At 36.2% G+C, this 14,678-nt stretch overlaps 1 protein-coding gene across 4 annotated transcripts in view; it reads left to right on the forward strand.

Moving 5' to 3' along the window:
* Positions 1–14,299, forward strand: part of LOC5567129 (heat shock protein 67B2) — a 30,064-nt gene extending 15,765 nt beyond the window's left edge. Inside the window, exons 1-4 of one of the 4 annotated variants that reach the window (XM_021841099.1) lie at positions 901–1,134; positions 13,296–13,449; positions 13,508–13,673; positions 14,159–14,299. In XM_021841099.1, coding sequence (XP_021696791.1) covers positions 916–1,134; positions 13,296–13,449; positions 13,508–13,673; positions 14,159–14,213 — 594 coding nt within the window. In that variant the 5' untranslated portion in view covers positions 901–915 and the 3' untranslated portion in view covers positions 14,214–14,299. Of the gene's footprint in view, positions 1–900; positions 1,223–13,295; positions 13,450–13,507; positions 13,674–13,819; positions 13,980–14,158 lie in introns of those variants that run through there. The other 3 variants (XM_001651495.2, XM_021841101.1, XM_021841100.1) reach the window with 3 other exon arrangements.
* Positions 14,300–14,678: the final 379 nt, after the last annotated feature.

Consider the following 14,678-nt stretch of genomic DNA (forward strand, 5'->3'; position numbering starts at 1 on the left):
CGGGAAATGCTATTGATGCTGTAAATTTTATGAACATTGCTTTGGTTTAGTATTTACGGAAAACAATTATTATTATACAGTTAACGCCATTCTCATACTTTTCCATAATCCCGAAAACCGAAAACTTATCAGAGCAAGCAAAGATCTCACTAACTTCATGACAACAATCGAGGAAGCATTTGCACTAAATCAAACAAATCTAAACTCGTGATGCTCTGTCTTGCACGCGCGGCTTTTTTTTTTGGGTAAGATCGTAGCAAGCGCCAATCGGCAGTGGAACCACCAAACCACGACAGCAAAACGATTCCGAGTCAGCATGATTCAGCACAATTTGTTGCCCCCTATTGCAGAGACCATGTGCCTAGATATTACATCAGGATTAGCAAAAAAATCTGCAATTTCATGATGATGGATGCATATTTGCTTAGGTGTTTCGCATTTTGCAAATGATCTTTATTTTTAGAAGCAGCACTGGAGTTGGGATGCTACTTTTAGATTCGCTAAGGCTTAAAACATACACCAAAACATGATCCTTGTTTTACTATGATATATTCAAATTAATCAAAATACAGCATGCTGAAATAATGTATTCGTTGGATTTCTCACCAAAACAATCTACCAGCCTACTAACTACGTCAATACGTTCTTTCTCATGGCCATCCACCACCCGCACTTAATTACACTGCCTAGTCGCCTTTGATTAATTATTAAGCCGCATCGCATGGCATCGAAAATACTTTCACTGCACATGGGAATGAAGCTCCCAATACCAACGTCAGTACATAAACACATAGCTAGTATAACTAATACTGCCGGCATTTCGCGCCTGTTGCAGTATTCGTGTGAAAGAAGCCCTATGCAAGCGTAAACGTTTGGGGATAGGGGAGTTGACGATGGTCGTGGTAGCCCCCAACAATGCCAAAGACCGAACATGATCGCGGCAACAGTAGTATCCTAGCAACGGACCACCACGGACGCCTGAAGCTGCGTATATTAGTAGATACCAGTGAACTTGTGTGCTTGCTTGGACCTGAAACATCGGAACATCGACCTTTTTTTCAAATCCCACCAACCAGTAGCGAACCAGTTTTCGGTCAGATAACATTTACATGTGTGCCCCCCTTGTTCAATTGGGTAAGTAAATATTGATTAGGTATTTTAAAATTAACGTCTCTCTCGAGTGCTGAATCTGTGTCACAAGGTGCATTGCTGTTCGGACTAGGTAATTAGGGAATCGGTGTGAAATTCTTTTTACTTTTCGTGAGGATCGTGCGTTTATGAGGGTTTTTTTTACGGCAAAGCACATCCAAGGAAGATGACGAAGCACTGTGCAACCTGTTTTTTTTAATGACCTTCATTAGCTGAAGTTTGCCTTCTAACTATTCTTGTGTAACACTGCAAAATCTAAAGATGACAATATAATATAACTATATTTGTTAAGGTCAGTTTTTGATGCCACTTAAGTCTGCCAATCCTTTTCGATTTATCAAATGTAAGTCTTATTTGACAGCATGCGAAAATTAGTATGTACATGAATTATTTACAATTCAAATTTTGTATGTTTATATTGAGGGCGAAGTTAACCATCATAAAAATGTATACGCGTCATCGATGGTTGTGGCTAACTCATCTTACGATTGCAAATTAATGGTTTTACACTGACAAATCTAAAAAACTAACAACATGCTTTCTGCATGTGAGCGCACATAGTGATACTTATCTGAATCAATATTAACTATAATTATAATATAATAGTCCTATAACGACTTAGTTTCATTGCTTTGAAATTGCATGCCGCAAAGTCAAATGACGGGATGCCAAAACGAATGACAGGTTACTCAATAATAAATCTTCGAGCTGAGTTGAGTCTAGTACACGACACTGAAGACGGCCTTACAGTTGAGGTCGAAATACGCGTATCTGTCAAAGGATACAAACTCTAGTGGAATTAAATGGTATAGTACTAAATTCGGTTTTTCATCTACTTATAGGTATTCTACTAAACAGCTCGAAGATTTATTATCAGGTTACTCAACATTAATCAGAATTTGCAACTTTTTCTACAATATTAGTACAGGTCGGACTCGAATATCCGGCGTATCGTTTTTTTTTTCAAAACTGCTAAACCATTCATATTGTATATTGCAATACTACAATTATTTTAAATTTATGCATAAAAGCTGAAAAATAAGAATATCAAAAAATATACTCCGGATAATTGAGTCGCTGGATAATCGAGTCTCCGGATAATCGAGTCCGACCTGTATATGACTAATATTACTCACTCCATATTGAAGGGACTGTTTTAGTTGATTTTTATTTGTTTCATGTTGTGAGTGGAATAACCAATATTTTCAGAAAAAAAAATAAAATAGTTTAAAAGGAATAAATGTCACACAGTGGAATTTAAACATACTGGCTACAATATTGCGAATTTCTTTCTCCACGCAGAAGTTTTTACTAGTGCGGTAATATTAAGAAAAATGCGCGATTGCAATAAATCGAATCAGTAAGTTCTAGGTTATGGCTTTCAGTCTGTTATACTCAAAAACGGATTTTAAGTTTTCATCCGAAGTTTCGCATTCCTTGAAAAAGGCATAATAAATGTGTCCGAAACGTCGGATGATAACTTAAAATCCGTTTTTGAGCATAACAGACTGACAGCCATAACCTAGAACATAATCATCACAGTCGAGTCGGTATCTTCAGCGGAGTTATTATACGCAATCCAAAGAATAAGTGCTCCGAAGAAACCAACATGATTCAATGCAATCCTGCATGTGGTAGAATACTTGAAGCAAAAATTGATCGTTTGGTTTTATTGGAAGTACACAAAGACAATTCCAATTCCAGGATAGCTTATTGAGCACAAAGAAAACAAGCTAGTCCATTCCTCTGCAGACAACTACTGACTGATAACTCAACTAGCAACTGCTGTTCCTTTTATTTAATACAGGTATCTACAATTCATTTCCACTAAGCACAGCATAACATACCTCTAAATACTACCACCGACGATTCCCGTATATTCTACCTACGGGTGCGACACTACAATCTCAACAGGTTTTTCAAATTCTATTGCGTGAAATGTATCAACGAAGGCAAGCTTTATGTAATAGCCCGTTACGTTCTATCAAAACCGTATCGGGTTCCGTTACTGTCCATAAAATTTTGATCCCATTTCCTAACAAAATGATTGAAATTCCATGTGGAGTCACTTCTTCATTCAAAGTTGAGAGGCGTGTGTTCTAACCACTACACCAGGTCTGTCCCCTCGAAGTTTAGTCAAATGAACTCAGTAGGTGAGTTTGCTATAAAAAAAAACTACCTATTTATTTTTATTGCGATCTGGGCTATTTCTGCATCTTAGGGTAGGGTCAATTTCTTTCTTCTTGTTTCAGAGAACGAGCAATGGCACTTGAACTAGTGTGTTCATCCTGGGACAAAAAATCCCGGGATTTGACAATTTGCGGGATTTACCGTTTCCCGGGGTATTAGTTCTGATGTCCCGGGGAACCCGTAATTCCCGAAATGTACGTAAAATTTGATGGAAACCCCTAAATTTCAATGAAAAACCATGACATTTTTTTCCTATCAAGTCTTATTTGACAAAATAGAAATCATGAAAAAGAGAATAAACGACTAATTATTTTACTAAAGAAAAGAACATATCCACATACCCATAACGCGGGTAGATCACCTTTTCGTGGTGCGTTATGGGGTAAAGATCTACCAGTGAACCCTAGTCCTGACTGCTTCAAACGAAGAGAACAGGATGTTATAGTAATCGAAGGAACACTTTTAGTCCTTGTTACATTTTAAACCTTGTTGAAAGTGACAAGTCTCGGTTTTCCCAGTTGCCGAGAATGATCTTGAGACAAGGAAAAAAAATGAGTCGAATTCAACAATTTGTTTTCTAATCTTATATTTATTTCGTTCTCTAGTTTGAAGAAGTAAGGACTAGGATTCTGATGCATGGACAATATCGGTGTAATTTCTTGGCTTTATCGAGGGATCCGATTTTGCCTGATAAAGGGGCGCGCCTGTGGAGAGTGCATGCACCACACTCTTCGAAGGGTAGGAACCTTTCAGTTAGAATCCTTTCCTGTGATCAAGTTAGGAATTACAACTGTAAGAAAACCGAATGCTTTATCACTTCTCGATAGTGACAAAGTAAAACGACATGCACTACACAAAGGACACGGGATATACTACAATAGATCAAATATTGGTCGCAGTGGTTTATGTTCCGAACAGAAAAAAAAAAAGAAAAGAACAATGTACTAAGTAAGAAACACACATTTTTAATTTGTCTAGTTGTGAAGTTTTAATGCTTTTCTCTTCAACATTAGTCGTTTTTATAAGCCTAAGCTAAGCAAATTTGAAAACACGTTTAAACTTCAGTCAATAATTTCCAGTGATTAACTTTCAGCATGATATTCTACAATACCTGCTCTTTGTACGTTTCTTTTGTTCTAAAGTATTGATGACTTTTCAAATATCTGAAGCAAATTGTTTTAAAATTATGACTTATTTTTAACACCCTTTCTTTCATAAGTGTTACAGAGAAATAAAAAAGAACCTAGCAAACCCGTAAGCAAAGATTTGATTTTTGCTAAGTTACTTCATCAGAATAAGAAAGTCATATAGGGAGCCAGATCCTATTCTTGGCACTTTTGATACACTTCGGCAGTGAGTTTTTTTAAAAGCTACTGAGCTCATACTTGGCCACTATATGCGTCGTATTGAAGTGCTTCTAGTTGCAAAGTTTCACAGAATTTGGCCGACAGAAAACCCGCATTGCAAAGTGAATCACGGGAGTGCCCAAGTGGCTCGGCACCCTACGAGATATTGGGCGGTATGAATAAAATGTAGTAATGTTAAGGTTACTACTACTCGGTAGTGAATGCTATATGTGGAGCACGAGTGGAACATGTTTGTGTCATTTCACTACACTACACCTTTCGAATATACTACAAACAACGTGTTGGTATGAATAAAAGTAGCATTTACTACAAAGCTACTAGTAGTTAGCTTCAGAGGTTGCTACTCATGCTTTGAGATTGTTGAATTGAATCGAATAATAAGAATGTGAGTAAAAAAATTTCAGCTTCTATATTTGGAAAGATATTGTGAGATTCCCGTTAAAAATGTGAGATTTCAAAAAGAGTTTTGAGATTCCGGTAAGATTACCGTAGGAATTTTGAACCAACACGTGAATTTTGGCAATTCAGGTATTTATAAAGTAACTGAACTATACGTGAGAATTGTGACATCCAAGAAAGTCGGATTTCCTTTGGAATTCCAGATTTTTTAAGAAAATTCTGGGATTCTGATAGACATTCTAGATTTGTTATAATAATTCTGGGATTATGTAAGCCTTTCTGGGATTCTTGTGGCAATATTTAAAATCCGGCATTTGATTCGGTTATTGATCTTTTCAAATTATTTTGGTATTTTTGAGAAGCTATTTCTGAGATAATCAGATTTTGCATCAGAATCTCATTACTGTCTATAATTTATGCTTCTGTAAACTCAAGATCTCTTCATAGGATACCGATTTTGGATAAATTTCCAAAATTCTCACAATAATCTTTATTGTCAAACCATCTTAAAATTCACATGCACATGACGAGAATGCCTGATTTATCTCAAATTTATACTTCAAACCGTGTAAAATTACATAACTTACATGAATTTGTGTCCATGCTCTATTACGCGATGTATAGCGGGAATGAAGTATTATTCATACTTTCACACGCTTTGTCGTGTGAATAAGCGACAAATGTGGCATCCCCTTTATATGCATGATTTAAGGTGAAAATGAATCGAAGCCAAACCTCAAACTTTCAAGAGCACAAATCTAGAGAACCGAACACCCGTTTGAGCTGAAAACTTAATCGATTGGTCACCACCAGCAAGTGAGCAATCGATTAAGTTTTCAGATTAAACGGATATTTGGTTCTTCAGATTTGTGCTCTTGAAAATTTGAGGTTTGGCTTCGATTCATCTTCACCTTGATTGATTTTAGCGTCACTCTGAACGGATTTTCCTTAACGTGCAGCGTTAGTCACTGCTCATGTTCGAGAGTAGTAGGTACTACATGTTCGAAAGGTTTTGTAATCATACCAAAGTGTAGCAAACATTCTGTATTTTGTTTTTGAGTAGATGCTACATGTAGTAAAGTTCAACGCTTTTTATTCATCCCACCCATTATCTTGAAAAGTTACATTAGCTTTTTATTTCACTAAAAAAACATTGCTTTGTCCAATTTGTACCTCTATTTCAATCAAAATAACAGTTTTATTGCTAATCTTAGAAATACCGGGCCGAGCAAAATAGCCGAAAAATGGACACTCTAACTTCAACCAAAGCTCATTGGCTAGGACACGAGGTGGAAATATCTGTGCCCCATTAGAGTGCTGCAAATTTTGAAATTTAGGCTCCCCTGTGCTGAAATGACTTGCATCATGGTAAATAGCATCCTCCCAAAGTTTGAAATGAATCGGAAGAAATTTGACTGTGCACAGGTCATTTGAGGTTTATATAGAGATTACTATGGAAAACGCCATTCTTTCAGTCCTCTATCTTTTCGTCTTAATGTTTTATGGAAAAGTGAACACACTCTTCTTATGTGAAATCCGTTCTGCTACAACTTTGCCGAAGACCACATTTTGATTGGACGTCATGATAAATTGCTATACATAATCATATAGTGGGTTTGCATTTTGCATGCTTAACCAACTGCTCGGCAGGCAACAGTGGTGCTCCTGGTGGGTAGAATAGATCAAAGTAATCCAGGCTACTAGGGTTTCAATGCTGGACCCCTTAGTAGCTGAAATTCATTCTAGACGCTTTTCCGCAATGGACCTTTGCACGAGTTCACTAATTTGACATTTGAGCGGTGCCGTATTCACTAGCTACCATGGTAACGTAAATAACATAGCACCGCTCAAACGTCAATGACTGAGCTCGTGCATTGGTCCATGATATCTCTGACGCATATACGTTTTGTGGAGTCTAACAACAAATTCAATGTCTTTACTTCATAGTACGTCTATAAAACATACAAAATCATTCGATTTTTCCAGCGAAATATGCATTTGAAAAACTGTTGTCCGAATACCTATTATGGACCCTCCCGGGGTCCATAATAGGATTGTTTACAAATTTGACGTTGCGTATTATGGACCCTCCATTTGATTCTCATGTAATCCGGCTCGCTGCCGACGAGCCTGTTATGGACTCACCTGGTAATGCGTATTATGGACCCTCTTGTGTGGTTTCATTTACAAAACTGTTCAAATATCTGTATTTATGCGTCTCAAACCAAATATTTTGCCTGAAACTGCTGACTAACAATGTAATCGAAGTTCCCCCGGTGGATTTTCATAGGAATAAAGTTGCTTTGAGTGTTAATTTTATGTTTTTCTGTATGGGGTCCATAACCCAACTAACACTCACTCATTTAACAAACACCATTATGGCAGTTTTATCCAGCATCATGTTTTATAACATTTTAATAATTTCCATGGCCAACCTTTGTTAAAGCATTGTTCACACAAATTTGGAGAAACTTTGAAGCATGTCGTTGAATACCAACTTTATTTTTCAGCTTTGAAAACGTTTTACAAGCATTTAGTTCAGCTTTTATACGGCTGGTCTAAAAATAATTAAAGACTAATAAAAACAAAAAAATATTTTTCTACGCACTTTATAAATGTAGTGTGCAGGGATGAGAAAAGTACTGGAGCAAACATTTACCGCCTCTACATTTACATCTTTCTACACGACCATCAGAATCCAAAGCAAACCATGACGGTTCAAAACAAAAAAATGTCACGGCTCTTCAAAAATGTAATCTTCTTCTTCCTAACGTTTTTCAACCTCGAATGCGAAATGACTCGAGCACAGTGGTGACACGATTTTTGCGGTTTTCGGGGTTTTGCATTTTTGCTCGATAAAGGCAGTATGAAATTGAACTTGTTTATATGTATCGTAACGGAATGATTGTGGTCTTTCTGTTAGAGCTAATAGATTTCAATTAGTTGAAAACACAAGCGAAATATTAGCGATTGAATGATTTAACACTTTTTTCAATCATTCAGCTTGGAATGGCTGCCCGAAAATGGTCATAGTGGAGAGACAAAAACAGTCAAGCAGTGTGTGAACCGTTGGCAGCGCAACGCCTGATGGTATTGATGCTGCTGCTGCTTTGTGTTTTGGTGGAATGGCAGTATCGATGAACTGTGGTGAATTGTGGTCACAGTTCCCAAGACTGGTAGTGTGCACTATTATTATGATAGTAAATCAATCTTATTTAAAAATCGCCTGTATACTGGATTCGAACTCGAGACCTTCCAATCGTCAGCGGTATGCCTTGCCATCTGCGCCATCCTAGAATTGATGATTATACCGTCCAGTGCAAAATATTAACTTCTCATAGCTGAATATTGACCATGTTCGAGCTTCTATTCGACAACTTGTCATCAACGCATGGTACGCTAATCTACAACTGAACAAGCATATTATTCAGCTGCTGTTTAGTGCTGATCCAAGCTGAGTTCAGTCGGCTATTTTTAGCGCACAGTGAGAAAATTTATGTCGATGTTGGTCAAAATAATGTTTATTTACACAAAGTAAAAACAGTCTGAAATGATTAATGTAATTTCAAAATAAGTTTTAGTTTGTTCAAAACTGATTAATTAATTTAAATAATTTTATAAATTATAGTTTGATTATTTTTTTATTTGTACTTTTCATAAACCTATTACATATGCATTGAAGTAAAAGTTCTCTGTATGAATATATTTGAATCATTTGAAGGGTTAGTCCTCAGAACCCACCTGAATAGAAAAATATTCGAATATCTTGATGCGATTTTTACTTTCGGAAATGGCCAAGTAAATCATTTTTCTTAGAGCGCAGTATTTATTCAGTTGTGAAGAAATGTCATTTCAAATGTAGCTGGCTATAGAAATTTATTTAATCAATTCTGTCAAAGAAATTTCCATTTTTCTTGTACGGAAAAACATCCCGAGCAGGCGAAAAAAGCTTAAAAATAGAAAATATAATATGGATAGCTAGAAGTGATATTAACTTGATAGATATATGATATAAAATATCTGGAAATGATATCTCAAATAAACTGCTAGAACAAAATTGGTATGTCATATTTAGATTCTGCAAGATTTTACCAATAGCTGCGAGCGATTCATTAGGTCTGCGTACATCAAATTTTTCATAGGTTTAGAAGTTCCAGGAACAACATTTTGATATTGTCTTCAGATATTTTATCTCTTATGTCAATCAAGTCAATATCACGCTTTGCTTGTCAGTACTTTGCTTCTACTCGGAGTACTTAGCTTAAATGTTTTTTTGTTTTTCACAATAATTCTGCATTTCTGGAGACTGACCATGTTTATTTTCTGAACAGCTATTTCAAAAGTTTTAAGAAAGCATAATTTATGAGCTTTGAAATGCATTCGGTACTCAACATGAATTTCGGATATTTTGTCCATTTTATGAAATTTAGCTATAGTGTGATCGCTTTTACAAGACTTATTTATTGCTGAACAATGTGTTTGTTAATCGTCATTTTGGCCTCTTTTGGATCAACTGTTCTTATAATATACTGAAGCTGAATTAGGATTTTATAAGATACTTATTCAGCTCTTATTCATGCTTATGTTAAACATGTGGGAATAGCTGAAGTGCGACGCAAGTAAAACGTTAGTTCGTCTTCTGAATATCCTTTTATACATATACATTGGTTTAGTGGAATATTGGCTTTTTAATTGGGGGAAACATGTCTTGTTCAGCTCATTAGTAAAACAATCTTGACTCGTCGAATGAGAATCTTTGGAAACGTTTAATAAGTGGCGATTCAACTTTTGTTCATTCTAATGCATAACGTTGAACATTGATCTTAGTTTGTGTTAAAAAAGCACCTTCTCAGCTCTTTATAGAGCAAATTTTTTATTCAGCTGCCATTACCATTATTGAACAATAATTAAACATGCATGCTTGTTTGTGGCTCTGAATTGTTAGTTGGGAATACGCAAAGGGTCCATAACCGGCATTGACTCCCTATGTTCTACAACAAAAAAGCAGTGTTGCTCTGAAAGTAATTGAATGATCATCTCTGCATGGTTTAGACTTTGTTATCAATAATAACAAATTATCCTTACGTCCCATCAAGTAGTGGTCTTCGGCAAAGTTGTAGCTGGGAAGATTACACATGATAAGAGTTTGTTCACTTTTCCATAGATTATTATTTCGAGCAGTTAGAGGACTGAACACAAAAGCTTTGCCGTTTTCATAGTAACTTCAAATTTTCCATATAAACCTTAAATGGCGTGTGCACAGCCAAATTTCTTCCAAATCACTTCAAATTTTAGGAGAATGATTTTTATCATAATTGACACCGTTTAAGCATAGGGGAGCAAAAATTTCAAAATTCGCATCAGTCTAGTGCCTCATCCGTGGAAGACAAACAGGTTTATGGACAAAAGGTTGAAACACAAAAGGTCGAAAGACAAAATGTCGAAAGGACAAAAGGTCGAAAACGATTTGCACGGTGGGAAATTTTGCCTTCTTTGAAAAACATATTTTCAACCTTTTGTCCCATAGCTAACAATAACAGCTTTCTGAAAACTAAAATAAAATGGAAAATTTTGATGACATCTTCCGCACGATCAGGAATATTTAGCCAAATCGAAAAATTTGAAGGTACTACAGTCATCTCTCCCTTACTCGATATTGAAGGGACCATCGAGTTAGGGAGGTATCGACTTACAGAACACAAAACCAGTGCATCTGCAATCCAAGGGACCATCGAGTTAGCCATGAAAACCAAATTTTACTATGGTTCTCTAACTCGATATCGAGTAAGAAAGAGTTAACTGTATGTAGGTTTTGAGCCACTTTCAAGTTTTTTTCGGAAAATAATATAGCGCTAAAACTTTTGCTCCGCCAATTTGAACCTTTGCCCCACTATGGATCAAAATTGCCTTCCAAACATTTATGCCAAAACTCGTACACCTCCTTACGATAGTCCTAGCTACGTTCTAACATAACAAATAAAATAGATTTTATTTGCATCTTGTTCCAATCAACAAAAACTCGACCGAAAGGAAGGATCTTGAAAAGAATCTTTTGCCCCAACTTTCTCTAATGCGAAAGTGAAAAATTTGCGATTGGGTACACATGTATTTAAAATTATATTCAATAATAATTTAATAAAATATTCAATTATACTACATATAGTTATAATCATTTAGAGCTGCTTTGGATTTTTTTTAATATCGAGTTGAAGAGCAAAAGTTTTATTTCATCAAACTGTAGATTGAGTTGAATCGTCTCAAAATCCAAATATTGCCGTCTTATGACCCTACTCATGTTTTCAAAGACACTAATCTGAAAGAATAGTACGCACTATCTAAAAAGCATGTAATTTTACGTCCAATGGATGCATGTAAAAGAAGCGGACTCAATGATGTTAATTTTAATCAGATTTTTCAGGTGATATTTTATCTCGGCAAATTTCAATTATAGTGTCGTAGTTTTTGTGTCTTTCTACATGCAAAATTAAATTTTTGGTTCAACACATCGTTGAGAACACATTTTTAAGTGAATCACGTTTACAGTAATTTTTATTATTTTTGAGGTGGAACATGTTAATAAATGTATCAAAACTTTGAAGACGCAAAGAAGCATCAAACAAATGTGCTTCTATGTGCGCTATTTCCTCACTTTCTACCTTTTCCATATGGGGCATTTATGCTTTTTATGATAATTGGATTTCGGCTTTCAGTCACGAATTAAGCGTTGATTATTTTAAATCATTGCCAACGTTTCGATCCAGTTGTTGGGATCTTCTTCAGGGCCTGTTGTTTATTGTGTAAATTAAAAAGGTAGTGTCGTGTTACATGGATTTGTGTTTCTTCTACTCACTCGATATGAATCAACTTGTCGTTTATTCGTGTAGCGCACACGGTGTTTGTCTCGATTGGGTATCGCACGGGTCTTACTGTAGGGTCATAATATGCTTTTTATGGGTAGTATGCTGCATATCTAATTTGTTCAGTAATTTGTCGTCAGTAGGCGGTAGTGTTTATCAGATATTTTGAACTATGTACAGTAGACTCTCCACGTTCTGATATCGAAAGGATCATCGAGATAGGGAGAGATCGAATCAATACTAGCTTGAAAACCACTCCATTGTCAGAAAAGCAGTGAAAATATTGAATACAGCCGCCTTCATTTCATGTTACTACATTATTTTGAATCACGAAAATGTGGTCTGATATTCTTTGACAAGAACTCATCGGGATTAGAGATAGCAGGATAAAGAAAGGAATTCAAGAAATCAACGACATAGTGAGACATATTGTGAAGTTTTCGTTATCGAAAAAAAAACAAAATCAAAAGAATAATCTTTATTTTTACTGCTTTCATTCTCTATTCTGTGAGCCAACAATATCATTTTTGTTGATCATATTTTGGAAAATGTTATTCCGCTAAAAATGACTTAGAAAAAGAAGACATGCTCATGAACCACCATGTTTTCACTGACAATCGATATTTCTATTTCTTTGCAAAATTTTGTAAAAATTGTTTAAATGCGTATATGAAATAAGAAGCAAACATAATAAATTACTGTACATTAAAAAAAATTAAATTATAACAAATCCCTTAGAAACAATTGCGAGTTGCAAACTCTTTGCTGAATCACTTCTGAGGTGAGCTTATCGGGACAGCTGTACAACCATTGTACCGAATTATACTTCGTGACGCTATGGTCACAGGATACACATGATGAGAAAACAAAAAATGACAAATTCACTGTACCGTACTAACTAAAAAACATGGGTTGGTAATCTTTTATGATGAACAAATCAGTAATTATGAATCAACATTCTTATTTTTATATCTGCAAATAAAGAATAGAATAATACATTAACCTGTCCTGTACCAAAATCATAAAAAGCTATTCTTAGTTTGAATTAATCTTGAAGAAACGCTTGATGTTTATTTTGCTGAGAACGAATATTTGCAATAAGAATTCGAATAATTGTTCTGCAAATGTACAATTTTGTTTGCAGTTTTCGGTAAGCAGATACAAATAAGTAAGCAATCACTAACGAATTCAATGTACACAGAATCTTATCACCATTTATCTTGCGACACACTGACAACATCGATAAGCTCCAAAAGCCCTATCCCATTCAACCGCAACATAGCTTCCCCAAAATCGCAGCTCAGTTCAATTTGTGCCTTCGTTCTTTACGCAGATATCGAACCTCTTCTCGTCTAACAAAATGTCGATCGCTACCTACGAAGAAGTCCTGGATCTCCCGAACCATCCGGAGAAGGTGCTCATCGATGTGCGTGGTGCAGACGAACTTGCCGCCACTGGTCAAATTCCTACCAGCATCAACATTCCACGTAAGTAGTGCCTCTATCTTGGTACAATGACTCAGCATTTTCTAAAGCGAAAAATTAGTTGAGCAAGTTGCCAAGGCGTTTTCGCCGGAAACCACTACCGAGGAGTTCCGGCGTTTATACGGAGTAGCAAAACCAGAACCAGATCACTACATCATCATGTCTTGTCGAACCGGAAGACGAAGTCAAATGGCCATAGACACCATTACTCCCTTGGGGTATACAAAGTAAGATTGTTGGGCGCCAATCGTATATACATCAAATCATCGCTTCTGAGTCAAACATGTAACCTTCCCGTCACAACCCGGATACGCTTCCATTAACAGCACCTCACCTGACTGTAGTCCTTTCCCTTTCGCCATTACATTTTCAGTGCCAACACTGGAGCAGGCTTTGAACCTTTCGGCTGATGAGTTCAAGGCTAAGTTCGGTCATGACAAGCCAAGTCCGGACCAGGAGGTGATCTTCCACTGTAAACTTGGTGGAAGGGCGCAGACGGCCGCCGATCTGGCTACTCGCCTCGGATACACCAAGTACGTTACCGATCCGATTTGGATGATGATCGTAGTCTTGGTTAAGCAATTTGCTTCGAACACTTCTGCTTCAAATCCTTATCATTGGTCCTCTTAGCTTCCACAACCGGTGCTGGGATCATCATCCGCAATCTGATTTTAATTGATGAAGAAATTAATATTTTTTTATCGAATTCTAGTGCCCGCAACTACAAGGGATCCTGGACTGAATGGGCTGCCAAGCAGGGGCTGTAAATTTAGGTATGCGCTCAAATCCTCAGCAAAGCGATTTTGATATAAGATGAACATTCCGTGAATAAAAATTGATAAATTACTACAAATAGGACGTATATTCATTCCGATGATAATGTTCACAAACTGTAAAGCCCAAGAATCTGAAGAAAAAATTCTATTGGATTTCTATGTTAATACAAGATTTTAAACATTCAAATTAAAGAAGGCGAGAAAAAGCTTCACATAATAAGGCACATCATAAGTAGGTATATGGTCGCAGACATATATAACACTAGAAACACTTTTTGAAGCGTGTTTTCCAGATGGAATGTCAGAAAATTGAGACTTCTTGTTTACAGAAATATTTTTTTTTTACAAATTTCGTACAATTTTGTATTGATTTAAGTTGTTAGTGATGTTGTCTCATAACGCTGTACGTTAATGATATTAGTGAATTTCAATTTTCACCATGGAAATATTAATTCT

This window comes from Aedes aegypti, chromosome 2 (assembly GCF_002204515.2).
Source record: "Aedes aegypti strain LVP_AGWG chromosome 2, AaegL5.0 Primary Assembly, whole genome shotgun sequence".
In the NCBI taxonomy this organism is placed as follows: domain Eukaryota; kingdom Metazoa; phylum Arthropoda; class Insecta; order Diptera; family Culicidae; genus Aedes; species Aedes aegypti.